The following is a 20,299-nucleotide window of genomic DNA, read 5'->3' as shown; positions in this document are numbered from 1 at the left end:
GAACAACTCCAAAACAGAATGGCACCAGATGATAAGTGAGGGGAGTCAAAGGAGGCAGAATACCCACAGAAGCAGTGGCACTCCCTGACGTAGTCCCTAACAAGCAAAGCTCCAAGGGAGCTTAAGAGAGATTCTGTTCTAAGCAGAACTAGTACCTGCATCAGACTAACAAAGCAAAATACCCATACATACACCATTTCAACTAGCACAGGAACAAGATGGGATTATTTCCTTACGTTTGAGGGAGTCTTGGATTATTTGTCTTGATACTGGTGCACTAAACCTAAGAATAATTATCTACTGTGCCAGAAACAGGTCTTGTTAGGCAAAAGCTGTGGTGCAGAATAGTCCACTCAGCATGAAGATGCCTGGAAGGAAAGCAGCCACAGCATGCTGTACAGAACAGAATTGCTCAGGGACACAAAGCATCATGTAGAAAATCCTGTTTTAGAAATCGCTTTCTGAAGGAGCTGGTGCTATTCCAGTTGCCCAATAAAACAGTAGATGTTCATCTATGAGAATGGACAAAATAACCGCTCATGCTGGCCTGTAGTCCAAATAAGTCTACCTAAACGACATCCTTTCGATTTAAAAATACTCTTAGCTTGAGGGTGATTAACAGTTTGGTAGACACTTACTCTGTTCCTATTGGCTCCACAAATACCAGAGTCATGGGAAACACACTATAAACAGTACCACACTGCTGTGAAGAAGATGGCAGATGTGAGTTAACAAAGAACCTGTGTCTATCTAGGCATACCTCCACAAGCAAAACCAGAAGTCACATAATAATAAAAAAGTATGGAAGGTCCCACTGGCAGTGACTGCATATGCAAGTATGTAGCACAATGTCAAAAAAGTATTTTCCTTTTCACCATGTAGATCACAGAAATATTGCTGTTCTAATCTATCACAAATTTCTGCTGTCTCTTGCAGACTATGAGATGAGCCTACATTTCTCTGTTGTAGGCTACGAGGTAATCTGTTATCTCATCCAAAACCAGAACAGGTTATTATAAGCAAACTTTTTTAAGCTAGCAATACTCTACATCGACTAAGACACTGGATGATGATGTTTCCATTTCTGATTAGTTACACTTGAAAGGAGTCAAGATTTTCAGGTTGTCACTCCAGATGCAAGTAGTGTCTGGTATCAACTGCATTGTGTGAATGTGTGAGGCACATGAAGGGTTCTGAAAGGAGCAAGAGGGAGAGGGAAAGGTGTAAAGACCAACCAACAGCACCTACAGGAAGTGTGGGGAAAGGAAGAATGCAACCAGACTGTTTCCACGGAGTATGAAAGAATTATTCAGAGGTAAGTTAGCATCAGTAGATAAACATGCGGTAAAAGCACAGACAGCAGAGGCTCAAAATCAAACAAAGACAAGCCCAAAGGGCAAGACTGTTTCCTGTATTCCATGTCCCAGGGCCTAAAGAAAGCAGTTCAGCAGCCATCAAATTCATGTGCACGTGCACAAGGAAGTTGAGTTTTCATCAGAAACCATTTTGTCTTGCCAGTGGACAAGCCAGAATGTCAAGAGTTGGGTAAAACAAAAAATTCTTCCTTAATTTTCAAGTATTTTCGATTCGCATTATGTCTGTAAGATATATAGATAAAATTTAAGTGAATACATGCATATTCATATAAACATATATGCATATACATATACTCACAAAGAAAAGCATGACTTTATTGGTATTATTTTATCCATATAATTTTCAGTTGTTTTTTCAACTCCTTGTTTGTTTTAATACATACAAAGACAGACTGCATTATTCAGAATCTCCTTGTTAAGGGTCGAGGGACCGAGGTGAAACAACTCCTCGAATTCCCTTAACGGACCCCCTTTTGTCTCGTTGGAGACAGAAGGGGTTTAAAGGGGAAGGAAGAAATTCACACCTCAGTCTGCGTTCGGAAAAGTTGAAACAAACTTTTAATAAACAATAAATCCACATGACTACACTCTATTATATATATATATGCATATAGTTACAAACCGAGGAACATAAAAACCGAAGAAGTGAAGGTTTACACAAACTGTTCCTCTGTTCAAGGTCGGTGCTCTGGGAAGGCGCCAACGACGAGATTAGAGTGCAAAAACCTTGGTTCGCTCCGGCCTAGTTGGATTCCCCTCGCGCTGGGAAGGGGGGGGCGCGGGCAGTGGCGAGAAGCAGAATCTAACAGCAGAGAAAGGCTCTCAGGCTGAAACAGCGGAGAGTTTGGATATTCTCACCCAATTCAGATGGGGCAGGATCCACGGCAAACCAGTTCAGAAAGTTCGGAGCCTGTGCTCTTCAGCAGGCCATCTGGGGACTAGGCCTCAGGCTCCGGCCGAGCTCGGCAGCCAGCAGTCTGGGTTGGGCCTGCTCGGGCCTAGTCGGCGGCAGAGCAGATTCGTGGGAGCTCTCCTTCGTGCAACGAGTCCGGAAGGCAAGAGAGACACTGCCCTTGGCTGCTGGGTTTTCAAAGGCTCCCCACGTAACCTGACCCCCTTAACCAATTAAATGCAGAATTACCGTATTTGCATGGAATAATTCTATTTGTCCATTTCCCAAAACAAGGAAGTTACAGCTCAAACCGGGACAAGTAAACTGTGAGTGATTACTCTAACACTTACCTTTTCATCTGATAGCCATAAAACAGACAAATAAAAACCAGGTGTTAAATACATGCAAACCTCCCCTTCTTTCATTCAGGACAAACCAGAGCACAAAGAGAGCAACTCAGATAAATAGTTGTCACTAGTGCGATGCCAAAACTTTCACTCCAAAAGATGTTTAAATTCATATGATGCCTCTCCCTACACCACCGAGATCAAATCAACTTTAAACACACTTTTCTGGGGACAGGAGACTGGCCAGGAGATTGACTCAGCTTCTCTTTTATTCTATTCATATATGAACCTGCACTTCTTGGGTCAGCCTTCAATCGTTCAAGGAAAATTACCCGAACTACCACGAAAATTGAAATGAACAAAATGTCACTACATTTCACCACAGCCAACATAATGACTTGGGTCTGCTATGTCTCATTTTTAACTACCAATGTTTTATTTTGCAGCTATGATGGAATTCTCAGAAGTCATTAGAAAAGCAATTATATTTTTGTTTCTTATAGCAATATAACTTGACAGTAGGGACAGGCAATATGAAAGAAAGTGAAATCAGTAAAACATTATTTTGCCATCACACAGGAGACAGGATTCTCCTTCTCTTTCATCATCTAAACCATTAAAGAATCTTTTCCCCCCTGGTAAACAAGTCATACCTGAAAATGATGTTTCCTGCACGATCAGCCTTCCATGCCTTCACAAGAGCAAAATCTCCTGTAATTGACTTCTCCAGAATATAGTGACGGCCATCAAACTCTCGCACCTACAAGAATAGTGCACCATTGAGATGCAGGTTTCTTCAAACAGATTAATGAGGTTAATTTTACAGGCTATTACACTTAGACTCCTTTTCGTACTACATAAAGTTTTATCTGAAAAACTGTAAGTCAACTGTGTAATAACAAAGTAGCATGGAAAGGCTGTAAACCCCAATTTTATCAGTGTCTCTGTTCAGAGAAACAGAATGAGAATCAGATCCATACTCCTGCTGCTCCATCTACTGGAATTAGACATGCTTTTTTCTACGTATCTACCAAATAAGCAAAAATTGAAGTGCTAAAGCAGAGCTGTTGAAAAAGTTCATAATCAGAAACCCCAAATATAAAGTGAAGTGGATTTGAGACAGTACTCAAATCACATCATCTGACAGGATGAATTTCATTTGGTTTTCTCTACATTTATGATCAATGTTTGCAATGACATTGTGCCTGAAGCCAGACTATGTAATTGACAAACAGGGAGTATTTTAATGTCATATAGAAAGATGTAACAGCATTTTTCTTAACAATGCAGAAAGTTAGAGTATACACAAATACTACTTGAAAGCTATTTGAAATTCCTGAGAGGAGGACAAAGTATGACACAAATGTATCAGAAGTCAGGTTTTTGCTCCTTTAAAAGGAGATCTGAGCTTTTATAAAATGACACTTGCATTCAAAGTGGATTTGGAGAATGGATTTGATCAAATCATGCTAGTCAGGTTTTAGTCCCCCAAAAGACTTAGGAGAGTAAGAGAGACTTTTACACAATGTATATTTTCCACAAAAAATGTAAAAGTAGAAGAAAAAGCTTATCAAAACTATAAGCTATTTAATAAACAAAAAATTCTTTCAAATGGTAAAACATCATAATGACATAACAAAATGAAGGAAAAATTTTTTATTTCTTTGCAATTTCAAATACTCAGACTAAATCGTATTTCAGCTGTTCGCAAATGAACTTCCTGAAAGTTTGTGTCAACTGAGCTCTTCCCTTTCTAACAGGAAAAAGTTCCATCCCTTCTAACGCTCAAGCCTCGGGTACAGCTGCAGGCCTGCTCACTTCCTACCACAGTATTTAAGGAGCACCTGCCCCAGTAACAGCAGGTTGTTCTCAATCCATACTGTGCACTACAGTGGCCTGGTACAAGAGTTTGTTCAAATACACAGCGAACCTGGTCAGAGAATTGTAAAGAGAAGAGTAACTCAGGAAGGCAGGTTTTCATTTGCATCAGTTCTTGATGCTAAGTCACCCTAAAGCTGTAAAAACTTAGCTCTAACACATCACAGAGGACAGACGTTAAGCAGCAGCAGAAAAACAGGCTAACAGATATCCTGTGAATCCAACACACAAAGGTTAAACTTGGCCAGGAGGTGCTTAAACTACTGTTTATCTTGGAAATATGTAAGAAATTCAGTTTTTAAAGCAGAAGGCTTCCTAGTGTGAACCTCATGAGGTTCAACAAGGCCAGCTGCAAGCTCCTGCTCCCGGGTCAGGGCAATCCCCAGCACCAACACAGGCCAGGGACTAATGATATTTAGAGCAGTCCTATGGAAAATGACTTGGAGGTACTGGTGGATGGAAGGCTGGACATGAGATGACAATGCATTCTCACAGACCAGAGGGCCAAATGTATCCTGGGCTGCATCAAAAGCAGAGTGGCCAACAGGTGGAGGGAGGTGAATCTACCCCTGTACTCTGCTCTGGTGAGACATCAGCTGGAGTGCTGTGTCCAGCTCTGGAGTCCTCAGCATAGGAAAGACAAGGACCTGTTGGAACAGGTCCAGAGGAGGGTCATGAAGATATTCAGCGGACTGGAGCACCTCTGCTATGAGGACAGGCTGAGAGAGTTGGAGTTGTTCAGCCTGGAAAAGAGAAGGCTCCAAGGAGACCTTACTGCAGCCTTTCAGTACTTAAGGGGGCCTATAAGAAAGATGGGGACAGTCTTTATAGCAGGGCCTATTGCGACAGGACAAGGGGCAATGCTTTTAAGCTAAAAGAGGGGAGATTTAGACTAGATATAAGGAAGAAATTTTTTACAATGAGGGTGGTGAAACATTGGCACAGGTTGCCCTGAGATGATGTATATGCCCCATCCCCGGAAACTTTGCAGGTCAAGTTGGATGGGACTCAGCAATTTCATCTAGTTGAAGGTGTCCCTGCCCACTGCAGGTGGGTTGGACTACAGGACCTTTGAAGGTTTCTTCCAAGCCAAAGTGTTCTATGATTCTGTGATAATAACAAATTGACACCTTACCTCTCTTGGCTGGCTGGCAATAGCAATGGTGCCATCTGTGTTGTATTTGATAGGCGCACCACCTTCCTGCACCAGTGTTCCATACCCAGTACTGGTGTAAAATGCTGGGATTCCTGCTCCTCCTGCTCTAATACGTTCAGCAAGCGTACCCTATGGGAAAATATATTTAAGAACTAGCCATTTCAGAATGACAAATCAAACTTTGATGAATGGCTTGCATGAACTTATTTTTATATCTTGCCTCTGGAGCTTTTCCTTCTGAAAAGGAAACCACGACATCTACTTCTTCCTCCTGTATTAGCTCTTGTTTGTGGGATTGGTACTGGATATGGCAAGAAATGCTTCCACACAGCCATAAACTGCTCAAGAGCACAGCATCACACAACTCCTTGTCAACTCACAAGCCCCAGCACTTTGTTTGTGCATCCTCTCCTTCAGCTTGTTTCCCAATCCCTTCGGAGGAGTACTGAGTTCTTTTTCTCATTCCCACCTGATTACATAAGCCGGAAGGGGTTTTCTTTTACAACGGTCCTACATATTTATGTTTCATTCTCCAACATCTTAAGAAAAACTCCGTATCTCACTCCAAGCTGAAACAGCCATGCATAGAGATTGAGAAAGGGAGTCCCGTGATCTGGGTTGCCCATGCTAAGAATACCAAGAAGCCACATCTCTACACTTCTTAAGCACCCCACCTGCACTCTGCTCTATGTCCAGCTGTACCATGGATATTAATAGACCAAATTCTTCATCAGCCTTACTTAGGGATTTATGGCCAAAGACAGGTCTGCCTGGTTGTCATTACTGTCCTTTCCCAATGTTTTTACATTTTTCTGGATTCACGGCAAGACAAGACTGTCAAGGTCAATTATCTAGCTTGACAGCCTACAAAACACAGGTTACATTTCCCCCATTATCCCCATTTTTGAAGAAACACAATGACTTCTGGTAGGTTTACAAAATGCTGGCAAGAGGCAGATACAAACTATGCACTGATGAAAACTGTGTTCCAAACAGCTTTGTCATTTCTAGATTTCACCATGATCTCTCCCTTACTGTGTAATAAGGAAACAAAAATCCCCTACTTTGCTTAAAGTTATACCAGATTTGAAGCGCATTTTCCAAAAGGCTATTTTATCTCGACACAAATATTTCAAACCCCCACATCTCCTAGCAAGTCATTAATTCACCTTACTGTTCACCACTGCACACTGTAGACCCAGTATTTTCACACTGGATCTAAATATCTTGTCTGTGCAGTCCACACAGCCAATTACATTTCTCAGGAGTTCAAGGTCTTCCAGATGAAAGGTGAATATTAAGTAGGAAGAAGGGGCAAAAAATACTGTGAGGTGATAGAAAGGTAAGGCTTGCGACTTTTGAAACATGAGAGGTGACAAGTGCCTGGTTTTTTGCATGTCAGCTGACTGGGTATAAAAGGACCTTTTCTGCCCATATCTGGGATTCTAAGAGACATTCCCAAGAAATGGAGGCCAAGACTCTCTCCTCCATAAAATCTTAACACTGTTGCTTTTCTCAGAGCCTTAAAGCAATAGCTGTTTAAAGCCCAAAGGCTATATGTCATCTTTAGAAATGCCACACACTAACATGCTGTAGGCGTTACAGTTACAGTACTAATCTAAGAAAACTATATAGCAAGAGAATGTGACTGATACTCATGGTTTTAGGACCTCATTGCATTCAAGCTATTTGGGTAGCTTGGCAGTGTAAAATAGTTAAAAATACGGTGTTAAGTTGTAAATACTGCTCATAACACTATGCAGAAATTAATTAAGATTTAATGGACAAGCCCAAAAGAGTTACGTCTCATAATATACTGAAATTTCCTAATTCGATTCCTACCCACTAGATGGCAGACACCACACACACAAAATCCCCAGAAGCACATATAATCTGCCACCATAGGGGAACTCAGCAACTCCCTGACTTTTTCCCCTTACGTGGGCCACGTCACTGACCATACTCTGTGTGTTTCTCTGCAGTCTGGAAGGAACAACCAAAAATCAAACTTTGTACAATAAACTATATATACATACATATATAGATACTTGAAATTAGTATCATGTCACAAGTCATAAAAGGAACTCACACAACAAGGGCAGTCAGTTCTTAACAGACCAGTTGCAGCCTACAGCCCTAAGATGGCAAGTGCCAGCTATCTTTACTGAACACCTGCACACAGGAAAAATATTTGGATTGCAAAATAATTTTATAAGAGGACTTAAGCATTATCCTACTCGATTCCTAGAGACACTCCTTACCTGAGGTGTAAGCTCAACTTCAAGCTCGCCAGATAAATACTGGCGTTCAAATTCAGCATTCTCTCCAACATATGATGACACCATACGTTTTATTTGCTTAGTCTGAAGCAGAAGACCAAGTCCAAAATTGTCAACACTGTGTAGAAAAAGTCAGAAGACACTCAACATTTATAACAAACTTTTGCTATATTCAAAGTACTTGATAAACTTCAATGACATAACAAGATCAGACGAAGTTATTACCCCCCACTTTAGACATAAGGAATTGGAGACAAAAAACAAGTTTCAGCTTTTAGGAGAGAGAATATCAAAGCTACTATTAACATTAAGCAGTCCACTGCCAGACCTCATCTCTACCAAGGCAATGAACCCACCCAAAACTACATTTAAAGACAGTTCACATGTACCAGCTACAAATACCAGCTTAACAAGTATTGTTATTTTACATATCTGTTCCTTTAAAAAGTCTTCCAGATGAATAAAAAGTCACACATGGCACAATCTGGCTTTGAGTGAACAAAGGGAACAAAATCTTATTTTTTGTTTAAACTCTTGCTTCTCAGGAAAAAGGCAAGTGATTGGTTGGAGTTCAAAGAGAAAGTCACATTCATATTTACGGTGCTGGTTTGTATATAAGGTAAGAGAATATTTGTATTTAAATTTTCTTATTACACTAAATAATTTGTTTTCTTATTAAGAAATTGACTACATCAGCACAAGATATTAACACCGCAGTCAAGATTTTCTTGTCTGTGTCATAGTATCAGCTTAAATTGAATGCCAAAGATAACAGAACATTTTTCTGATGCCAGAGTTTTTGAATTCTGATATTCTAAAGACATTACTCTCCATTAGTCTTCAGCATTTTTGTGATGTTTGTCACCTGCATTTTTTATGGATGGGACAAGAGCATATTTCAAGAGTTACTGTAGTAAAAGGGTTTTGTAACAGAAAACGCTACTTCAATTTAGAGAGAATGAGTTTATAATACAAAAATGGTAATAAACAGAGATGGTACTACAAAGGCACATTTCCTTCACATTTATGTTGGTTTTTGCAACCTATGAGTAGAGAAGTCAGACCTTCCACTCCCTTCCACTCATGTAAGAGATACCATAATTCAGAAGCCCTTCACAAGAAGTGATGTGTATCTGCCACTAGTTACCTCAATTCAGTATGACTTCATCATCCACACAATGGCTTGAGATTTTCAGGATAAGAAATACTGAAAAACACTTGAAGAATCCTTTAAGAAACCAAAGCCATTATCCAGCACACTGCAATTAACAAGCACAGGTGCTTAAAATAAATTAATCCTATTGAAGATGCCACTCCTGAAGAAAAGCTCCAAAAATGTTGTCTGCATTTTCTAATACTATTAATTGCTTTAATGATATATATTCCTTTCCCACACAAATCTCACCCTTTTGGTATTCTTACATCACAATACAACAAATACAACTTCCTTCTCTAGGTACTGTCAGAAATTAACCGTCTTTCCGCTAATGACTGGATGGAGAAAGTAATGCATCAGACTGCTTGCCCTCTATTCTTTCCTTATACCTTACCCAAATTATCAGTAAGTATATCCCCTAGCCCTGGCTTTATAAGCTATGGCGATGGGGGAAAAAACCAATGTAAAGGAGCCATGTAAAAGTACTTTAATACAAATCTGTATTTCCCAAACAAAACATATTATCTTCCTGAAAAAAGGGGGAAAAAACCGCAACTTAAAAACCAAGCTACAATGCTGAGTGAGCTGAGAAGTATTTGTTTCGCACAATAAAACAGTGTAGATCAGAGGAAAGAACCCACTGAGCCACCACCAAACCTCATTTAATATATGTTAATGTATTAATGTATATTCTGTTAACATATATGAACACTTCGGGATTCATGTCAAACATCCCAGCTACAACCTCTTGGCACCCTTTCAAAAGGCCAGATTCAAAATGTTTTATTCATTTTCAAGTATAAAAGTGGTAATGATGAACGCACTTCTACAACAGCTAAAAAAAAATCTATAAAAAATACTACAAAAGCTTTTTACACTCTCCAAATCTGACCAATTAAAAAACTAAAACTCTGATGCAATGGTAAAAGTGTTGCAGTGCCAAAGCCTGTGAGCTGCCCGGAAGCAACCTGTATTTCTAACTCCCCATAGGAAAAAAATCCAGCAGTTTGAAACTAAAAGAGCTGGGAATAGAGTAGAAAGGTAAGTCTTGTGGACAAAGAAATTCATTAAGAAAAAAAAAAAAACTAAAACACCATCATTTCCTATGTAGGATCATTCAAAGCAGGACAACCCCTCTCACAAGAAAACCATCGAACCCTGACCTCTCCTTGTAAAAGGCAGTAAGCAAATGAAACAGACCAGCCAACATCTGATGGCAGTTCAACGGGTTTGTATAACTATCAATCTTTGCTTGTTGATCTAAATCATGCAGTGCTTTAAGGTACAAGAACAAAGTGGGGCAGCTTGAACTGCTTACAATCCAGTTTGCTACTTCTGTCTATCGTTCAGGTGGTTACCACTTCTCCTACCGCTGCAAAACTTGCAGGCTATCAAACAGAAACAGGCAGACGAGAGATTTCTGCACAGTCAACAAAGTTCTGAGGGCACCTTCATATGAGAAAGACATGATAGCAGAGAGGGAACAGCAGATCTGTAATGGTTAAAGAAACTTCTGGCTCGTTTCCTTCCTCCTACAGTCGCAGAAAGAGCTACTGGAGCACATTGGCCTTAACAGGATTTGCAGATCATCCTGCAGGATCCCATACAGGTAGGCTTGATTCCCTCATCCACTACACGCAGTATCTTCTCCCCAGAAAAACTTAGTAGTTATCAAGTTCCACATACAAATTAAATACAAAGTTGCACAAGTTATTCTCTGTCACACTCATCTCCAATTGTTCTCACTTCTTAGTTCACTCTTTCTCCTCACCTCACAGGCAGTCATTTTATCAAAACACAAAGTAGCAGTGAGGATCAGTCACCCAGGACACTTATTTCCCTAGCACAATGAGAACAGGAATTTTACCGTCTTCAGAAAGTTATCCACCAAGAGGCTCTGCCTGCGTGGCAACACAAAACCACTTCCAGGCCCAGCTGCATTTCATCTTCAGAGCAGCACCACAAAATTGAATTACCATTATTTATGTTTAAAGAAGTAAAGTGCTGTCCATCTTTTTTAAGGATGCAATCTGCATCCAGGCTTCCAGCTAAAATAACCCTTTTGTTTTCCATGCATATCAGTTTTCCTTTCACCTCCCTCCAAAAATTCATTTTGAGCAATTCAGCCTATTTTGTGTTTCCTGTGTTTTTTTCCTTACATCTGAATGCCCTGAGAAACCAACATTTCAAAAGGCAGTGAAAATGCTGTTCTCACTACTATTCCCTCCACCCTTTGCTCTTTATTTGACATCTATATCCCAGAATAAAAATGAAAAACAATTTCTGGTTTAGGGAAATTTCTTCCAATGTAACATTTTTAAAGGTGATTGTTAGTTACTTGTTCTCCCTTTTCTGTTCTGCTTTCTGGGTTCTGCTGTTTTAGGCACAAAAGTTTCTTTGAACTTTTCAGCTTAAATTATGTTTATGCTGAAAATGTTACTCCTAAAATATCTGTCTTGCTGGCAATGTTCTTCCTATCAAACAGCAAGAGCAAAAAGCAAAAAAGATCCTTTACTGAGTGTATGGAAATACATCCCGTATATCTACTTAAAAAGCTGGATTCAGTTCCTTAAAAATTTAAACAAAGGTGAGTGCAATAAAAATGTGTTGCCCTAGATAGGAAAGAAAAAGGTGTGGTGGAAGTTGATATAATTGTTAGTGTGCTGTTGGAAGAGGGGAATACACATCAGTACTAGACAGAGAACGTATTCTTTTGTCCTCAAAATTGTTAAAATTTCTAGTTTTCCCATTCTGAATTGGGATGAAATCTGAATCAACAGAATACATGAAACACATATAGGAATAAAGATCTAACCTGGTGCTCAGCAAGAATGTAGGTGACCCAACTTCCCCATTCTGCTGATGCTGACAAGAAAAATTAAGGAGGTCGGGTCATTTACCAACACATTCCTTGCTATTGTTTCAACCCTCTCAGACCTACGAAAACTCTCTGTTAAAAACCAATGTCTGAAAAGCATAAATGTCAAAAAGCATAAATATGCAAAAAAACATATTTATGGTTGGTCCTATTCCTGGAGCGTGCTTTATGTAAAGACACTAGTCAGCTTCTGGAGATACATACACAGTCTCTTTGGGCATTCGGCAGGATCAAGTGTTGCACAACTATGCATGAAACTTGGTAACAGATGGACCTGTTCCAGAGCTAGAAATTTTCCTGGCACGAGAGGGAGGGGGAAACAATTTCCTCTATCATTCTCCACTTAAAGAGGCTTCACCTCATCTGTTTTACTTTGTAAATCAGCTTTTCAGTCTTCAAAAGGATCTGCTCCAAGTTACATGCAATTATGTCTCCTGATATTCCTACAAAAGTCCAGCTATGCTCCCCAACTAAAAGGAATGCATCAATCACTACCTGTTTGGCAACTCTTAGTAACAGTGTCTTAAGCTTTCAGGCTCAGTGGGGTGCCTGACTGTTGCATGAAATTTTACCTATATGAAAGAAGGTGTGTGGCTGAAGATAACCATCCAGCTTCTTTATGATGCCCATTCATAGGTCCACAAAAAAATCGTATCGTCCTGGCAGCACCAGAAAGTGATCCTTTACAGCCTTTCTGCAGAAAATAAGTAGATGCCTACTAGAACGCATTTGCCAGAAGACACTGAACAAAAATGCAGGCACACCAAGGGTAAAATAAATGTGGACAGTCACCCACACAACAGTTCTTGATGACTTGTCTTCCCCGATCTTCCACCTGGCTCTTAACAGGAAGACTATGTCCCACTAATTTCCCATTACACTGGAGGATTACTAAGGAGCCAGCTCAGATGATACTCTCTTTCTCCTCCTCTTCTACCTCCTCCTCTACCCACTTGCAGTAGGGTACATGGAATGAGGGCAAGATACGGAATTGGAGTCAACAGGGAACAGAAAACAGATTCAGCTCATCAGAAGGTAGAGAGACACATGATGTTTATTTGCCCTATTGATTCTTGAGACACTCTCTTCAGCCACCCTTTTTTCTTTTTTTTTTTCCTAGAACATTTTCCCACCTTCCCTAGTGGAAACTGCTTAATGAAAAGCAGAAAAGAGAGGTAGAATCTCTCAAAAGTGCAGGTGACCAAGAAAAGAGGTGGAAGAGACAAGTATGAGTGGGAAGAGAGAAGTATGGATGCTGCCATATGCCAAGGCAGTCCAGGTCAGAAGGAATAGGTAGGACAGAAAACAGGGCAGTGGGTCATAGCTCCCAGAAACCACAGAGACTGTTTTATCACCTTTTCAGCCCTTGGCAAAGCACAGAAAAAACAGTGCATTGAATCTCTCTTGAGTCAGCAGCCTAGGACTTCTTCCACTTTGAGGGTAGAAAGAAGAAATAAAATAAGGGGGCCCAGAGTTGCCAGGAATCATGAAGCCCTGCGTACAAGTTGGCATGACTGAGCCTTAAACACCCTCTGTTCCTTCTCTGCTGTATTTGCACTGCATTCTACTCCCTCTGCTACTAAAGCCTTCTTAGGGTAACTGTCCTCTCTGCTCGGTAACTTCATCTCAACTCCAGTCTTACAGCAAAATGGCAGTATTCTTCCCCCCAAAATGATGCTCCACTCCTGCAAGAATGATGGATGCAGGTATACAGGCCAAGTCCATCAAAAGGTTGCAAAGGCAGGTAAGTCCTGAAGACGACAAATACTGTACATTGTATGGTTACATCTGCAGCCAGGTGTCCTCTTTCCATATTTCTTTCTGCTATGAAATGGCATATTTTGTTTTCATTACAACAAATATAACAAGTCTATTATCATATTTTTCCTCCACGGTGAAGTTATATGACATAGACTTAATCGGATAAATATTTGTATTTCATTGTGAATTAATCTCAATCGTGAATTCAAAAGTTTGTGAGCTAGGTTTAACTTTGGCATTTTTCTAAAATCAAGCTGACAGTTCCTGAACCATGCTGAGTCCTACACCTATTTTGTCTCCATTTGTAATCACAACCAGAAAGTCAGCTGCACAGCTGATTTCTCAATAGTTCCATGTAGTATGAAGTTTATTAACAATTCGCCTTGCCAAAATCCCAAATAACCTCCACGCTAAAATTAGCAAGATAACCTGGTCAGATTTTCAGGGATTTGCAGTTCACACAGTGTCACCAATTTAACAGCTCTAATAAAGTATCTGATTAGATTCTTTACAAAGTACGGAGATAATGAAAAAAAACAGGTAAACTGCTTCAGATAACCAACTTAGCACTGAAAATACCTTATATACCTTGCCTCATTATTTTGGCAACTTGCCATGTGCAGTGTTTTACCATTCTTACCTCTCCACCAACAGAAATAACAGTCATTGGTGACGTATTTCATTTCTGAGAGCATATTTAATTTGGGATGTTTAAAGAATGTCTTATGCATATGAAAAAATGACAAACATAACGTAAGATACTCTGAGTATCACTTCGACTGTATCATCTTTGTGCTCATACAGGTTTTATTCTCAGTCCCTCATAAACTTTTTCAGTTATGTTTTAACAAGGGTATCGTTCAACAGAACCCTGTAACAGTGCACTCAGGCATCATGACCAACAGTTTAAATGTTTATTTCAAAGCTCTTTTCTCCTTACTAATGCATAATATTGTGACATAAAAAGAACTTCTTCAAAAAGAGCACAGAGACTAAAGGTTCAAAAAGCTGGTACTGCCTTTTAAGCAGACAGTCTGAATCTGTGATAATCTGGCAGCATGCTGCCAATCTCCTTTTAAATGATCACCCAGGTGATTAGTAATTAAGTTACTGACTGTGACTTCTCTATTTTTACTGTAAGTGAAACCCTACTGTTCAACACTACTGTGTCCCAAAAGAATGCATACTTAAATCTCAAAAGCAGACAAAGCCCATTTGAGGAAGGTGTGAGAGGCTGTATTTCAGAAGCACACCCACCCACCACGCTATCTTCCACTATCTCCCTGGTTCAGAGCTCAAGTTTTCCCTTGCACCAAGTTGTGTAAATACCAGAGGTACTGGATATTTGTACTGCTTCCCTTTCAAACACTTTGCCTTGTTTGGCTTGGCAACAGACTAACTACTCTTAAAGGTGCCATTTCACTAGCTAGCACACAGCATAAGGAGGAGCATAACACACAGCAACCAACCGTAGGTTTAGCAATACGATGTTCCTAACTACAGTATCTCAGAGCACCCAGTACACTACAGTACAACCTGGCCTTGGCAACCTTTCAAAGGCCAGCACAAGGACTTTACCTTCGCTGGCGAGTGATTTGAACAAGGATTTGCAGGAGCAATCCCCTCCCTACTACACTGCAGCACAGACAGCAGGGTGTGAACTTGTGATCCTTTAAGCTGTTCCCAGACACTGGCAAGCATTTCTAGGCGTTGTTGAACCTTCCGTCCAGCTAAAGGAGTTGGCAGGAGCACTTCAGAACTTCCTAATTACTGCTTTCCCCTAGGTGTAAGTGAAGCACTGTCTCCATTGCTACTATTCCAGTTACAAACAGAGAGCTTGGTAACACATTTTGTAGTTCACGCACATTGAAAAGAATGTGACTTAATCTATGTAGCTGCACTATTCTCCAGCAGAGGTTGCCTGTGTATGTACTCGGCTCCTTCCCCACTCCAATTAGAAGCTGCCTGCTCACCCCACTGCAGAAGAAGAAAACCTAACCACAACCAATTACCTCCTGTTTGCTGGAAGAGCTGGTGAAAACAGCTGCAGTCAGAAAAGTGAAACACAGCGGCAGCACAACAGCACCAAAGCAAAACACGCTGTATTCTAAGGCATCTTGGAAAGTGGCAAATTACTCATCTCACAAAATACCCAACATCTCAAGATTATACGAACAACTCACCCTTTGAACACTACTGCTGCAGGGTATATGACTGCTGTGCCATTTCAGTTTTAAAATCCATTTATCAGTATTGCAATATTTGATAATACCACCATATTTTTTGACATGGTGTTAAAAGATGCTTAAATGGTATCAATCCCTGTGATGAAGATTCTGACTTCATCAATCACGACATCTGTGCTTACACTTGGTTTCCAAACCATACCACTCTACAGCAGGCTAAGTTCCATACAATAGTAATACAAGAAATAAAAACAATAGGTGAGATTATATTTTATTATTAATTTAATTTCAAAATAATTTTATTGTTCAACACGAGAGCAAAACCAGGATTTTTACAAACTAGACTTTATGAAAAGCCGAGACGCCCTCAGGTATTTTCAAATTATCACACTTTTCTGTCAGGAGCTTACCAGACTGCCATGAATGTTCATGAAAAACTAGTTTCAAGAAAAAAAGAAATTATATTTTGCCTTCCCACCAGCAACCAAATGTTTTACAGTCATCACAGCCTCAAAGTCTAAAGAATTTTCAAGAAAATTAGCACTATTTCCAGCAAAATTAATTCTTACCAAAACCACTACAAACTATATGCAGAAGACAATAAAAAACATTGTCTTCTCTAATCTATTCCACAGTTCTTCCCTGTTCACTTTTTTCTCACATTCAAACGCCCACCTCCCTCCCAAGAGCATCTGTGCCATCTCTCTATCTACATATATGCGTGTCAATCAAAAATAAGTGTATGAGGAAAGTGAATGATCTCTTCTCTAAGCAACTAATCTTTCCACTCAAAATTATTTCTGTCTCTTTCTCTTTCCTTTTTATCATCCAGCAGAAATCATTTCCCACAAGAGCTTGAGTTTGACTGGGTATGTGCCAAATACTAATATAAATCCTGTTACCCAACGAATGTGCACTAGCAAGCAAGAAGCACTGAAGAAAATGAAGATCAGCATATTGTGAACTTCAGCCTCAGAATCCTGTATAAATATATGCACATAAATAGACAGATATAGAGAGATTTATGTAAATGAAACGAATTGGGATGCAAATCTATGGACCAAGTATATGGAAGATGTTATGACGCAGCTGAAGACAGCTCAAAGCATTATGAGATAAATCCCACTTAATTCATTTCTTTGGCAAGACTGGAGAAATTGAAGGAGCAAGGTTTGACATCTATTTTCCTTCTGTAAGAACAACAAACTTCTTCATACCCAAACAATGCTTCTGGCTCACAGAAACTTGTCTCTCTTTTGTTCTAATATAGGTACAGAGGAAGACAGTTTCCCAGTGATTCTTTTTAGCCCTGCAGTGCTTGCTCTGCAATTACATAAAGGCTGAATTTCTACAGAACAGATGAGAGACTCTCAGGCCAAGGGAAGGGTTCATAATTGCAAGCATTAACGAAGTTCCATGAAAGTAATACAAATTTCTTATTATTTCACCACAGATACAGCATTTAAAAGTAAAAAATTCACACAAAAAGGAATAACACAGGTATTACCATTTGCTGAAAGTAAGCAACAACATAAAAATTTTTTTTAAACAAGCAAACAACAAAATCAGGAAGAATCTCACAAGCAATCTTCCTCACCAACAGGGTGTGTAACCTGTGTAACCGTACATCTAGCTGTGAGAAGACTCTTATTTCAGAAGACAATAGAGTTTAGGATGAGCTCCCTAATCAAAGAAAATTTGCTAAACGGAGAACAATTTCATTGGGAGATACCAGTCTTCCAATATTCTTTAAATCTACAGTGAACTAAATTACACTAGAATTACTATGTTGCTGAAGGTGACATTTAATAGGATAAGTCACTGAACCAAAGTTAGGCCCACCTACAGATGCTACCCATCGAACACTGCAAGGAACAGAACACCAGCCTAATTGGCCAAGCTGATTCCAAATACGAGTCCCATATTCTGGATATCAATACTTTTATTTAATTTCATTTCTATTTTATCAATGCACTTCAAAAGAAGTGGCTGTATTTATTTCTCTCATATATGGAGACCGCTATTGTGGAGTCTACTACAATGACCAGCTTATGTAAAAATTAGCCTTAATGAGAAGCTGAGAAATTATACGCAGAAGAATTATTCTCACTGTCAACCCCCGAGGAATTTCTCAGTGGACAAACATTTTAAGAAATAAATTAAAAATTGCAAGACCCCTTAAAGAGGTTCTCCTTTATTTCATCAGAAATATTCTCCACTGTTACTGTGTTGTTTTGGTTTGTTTTTTTAAAGTAACAGAATTACAATAAGAAGTTCAGAAGGCACCAAACTGTAGTTAGAAAAAAAAAACCCACAAATGCATTTAAGTCAGAATTTTCAGTTATAGTCAACCAGTTAAATATATATAAAACACGTAATTGCAACTGTCTACAACAGTGACAGCTGATCCCTGACAAAGCTGAGTACACATATAGTACTGGGCTTTCTGGGCTCATTCCAAAAATGACACTTTCAAAAAAAGCTGTATGGTTAATACAGAAATTCTTACAATGAAAAATAAGACTATTTCATACATATCAGCCTTCTCACATGAACAGAATATCTAGTCTGTTCTTATTAGACCACAGACACATGAATACCTACCCTGCATTATTACTGACTGCTGTTATTCCCTTTACTCCAGTTTTCAGTAAACCCCCAATGAGGTTTTCAGGAATCCCACACAATCCAAAACCTACAAAAAATAGAAGAACATTGAATATGTAACAAGATTTGAAACAGATTAATCTGAAGTCTGTGAATATGCACTGTTTAATTAGAAATAGTTTGAGCAGAACAAGTTCCTTAGTTGACTAAATAATCCAATCCATCCAGAAAACAGAGAGAGTTGCACTCTAGTACTGGAATCTCCCAGTCACTACGTGCTTCCCAGTTTGGATGAAAGCCATTTAACCATCAGAGGTCTGCTCACATACAAATGTCCTTTGCAGAAGGGCTCCAAGACCTTAGTTCTCATGATGTCTGTCCACTGAACTCATTACTCCTCCTCTTTCTATGCCACGAACCTTCAGTTCTTTGCTGCACAGAACAACGTCAAACAGAAGGAATGAGGAGTTCTCCCACAAAGCTTAGCCTGTAATTAGGTGATAAAAATCTGGGAATCTTAATGCTTGCAGAAGATGGGTAACTGTAGGCTGAGGCACCTCGCACTCCTACTATTATGTAAGAACCCAGTATGCCTAAAATGAAATACCATGCCATATTCAAGGCGCCTAAGTCTTAGGTGAGGCTCTAGCACTACAACTGCTACCATTTCCTCGCAACCACTTAGCCTCAGATCTTTTTTATTCCAACAGCAACAAAAAAACAAAACAATTCTTCCTAGAAGGTATTTTGTCTCTTTACACATCTCCAGGGAGGTTTCCCACATTTTATACTACATTCATCACTTCTTCAATACTTATAACCTACAAATAGAGAGATCTCATTTCTTTCAATAAATTGAACAGCATGAACTTGTGAAAATCATCTAGAGTATTCAAAAGCTTAAACCACGGTGACAGTCAGTACAACATGGCTTCATGACTCTTCTGGAAATGTTACGCATTACCACTTAGTGTAACGTAGGTAAGTATTACCTTCACTTCCTACAGCCAGAAACAAGGTTAGGTGTTTACACTCAAGGTCACAGAGACCCAGCAACTTGGCATATATGGAGTATAGAAGCTACCATATAGCTACCATAAAAACAAAATTTTATTTTTTCACCTGTGAAATACAGAATGCTAACTCGAAAAAGCCCAAGTTTATTTTCTGCATTCAAACTGTCACAACTAAAGTCTAACACTTCACTAGTGGAATGATTTTTCTGAGACTTTTCCCCTCCCCTACGAAACAAACTGGGATTTTCTCACTGAGAAAGTCTGCCCCTCATTAGCAGACTAGGAAATCACTTGTTTAAAATACCCATACAGGTACATGGATTCTCAAATTAATTAATATCAAAATAAACACAGTAAAACAATAAAAAGTGTATCAGTAATAGAACATGTTCTTGCATACATTAAAAAAAAAAAAATATTTACCACCAACAAGTATAGTTGCCCCGTTGGGTATATCTTTTACAGCTTCAACAGGATCAGTATAAAATCTGGTGTTGCGATGACAGCTGGTAGAAAAATGGCATCCACAAATCTGGAACAACATTAAAAGACACAAGCTAATTAATAAAAATTGTTATACAATAGCTTTATAAAAATGACCATTCCTCTGGCTAGATAAGGGGGAAAATATATTAAAACAAAAAAGATATTGCTACTGCAAACAGTAAACACTGGGGGTGGGGGGGAAAAGGGTTCAGGTCTCACAAACAAAGACTCTATTGTCTCTCTGGCCCCCACATCACCCACATTTTATGACATTCATACAT

At 39.4% G+C, this 20,299-nt stretch overlaps 1 protein-coding gene across 1 annotated transcript in view; it reads right to left on the bottom strand.

Moving 5' to 3' along the window:
* OXCT1 (3-oxoacid CoA transferase 1) overlaps nt 1–20,064 on the bottom strand; it is a gene marked incomplete at its 5' end in the record, with an annotated part of 79,314 nt that extends 59,250 nt beyond the window's left edge. Inside the window, 5 exons of the mRNA XM_010140079.1 lie at nt 3,269–3,375; nt 5,629–5,778; nt 7,911–8,046; nt 18,514–18,604; nt 19,956–20,064. Coding sequence (XP_010138381.1) covers nt 3,269–3,375; nt 5,629–5,778; nt 7,911–8,046; nt 18,514–18,604; nt 19,956–20,064 — 593 coding nt within the window. The remainder of the gene's footprint in view (nt 1–3,268; nt 3,376–5,628; nt 5,779–7,910; nt 8,047–18,513; nt 18,605–19,955) is intronic.
* Between the last annotated feature and the right edge of the window lie 235 nt (nt 20,065–20,299).

This window comes from Buceros rhinoceros, unplaced genomic scaffold (genome assembly GCF_000710305.1).
Source record: "Buceros rhinoceros silvestris isolate BGI_N320 unplaced genomic scaffold, ASM71030v1 scaffold2507, whole genome shotgun sequence".
NCBI classification, from domain to species: domain Eukaryota; kingdom Metazoa; phylum Chordata; class Aves; order Bucerotiformes; family Bucerotidae; genus Buceros; species Buceros rhinoceros.
Note: the sequence above shows the minus strand (reverse complement) of the source record. Positions and strands in the feature narration are given on the sequence as shown.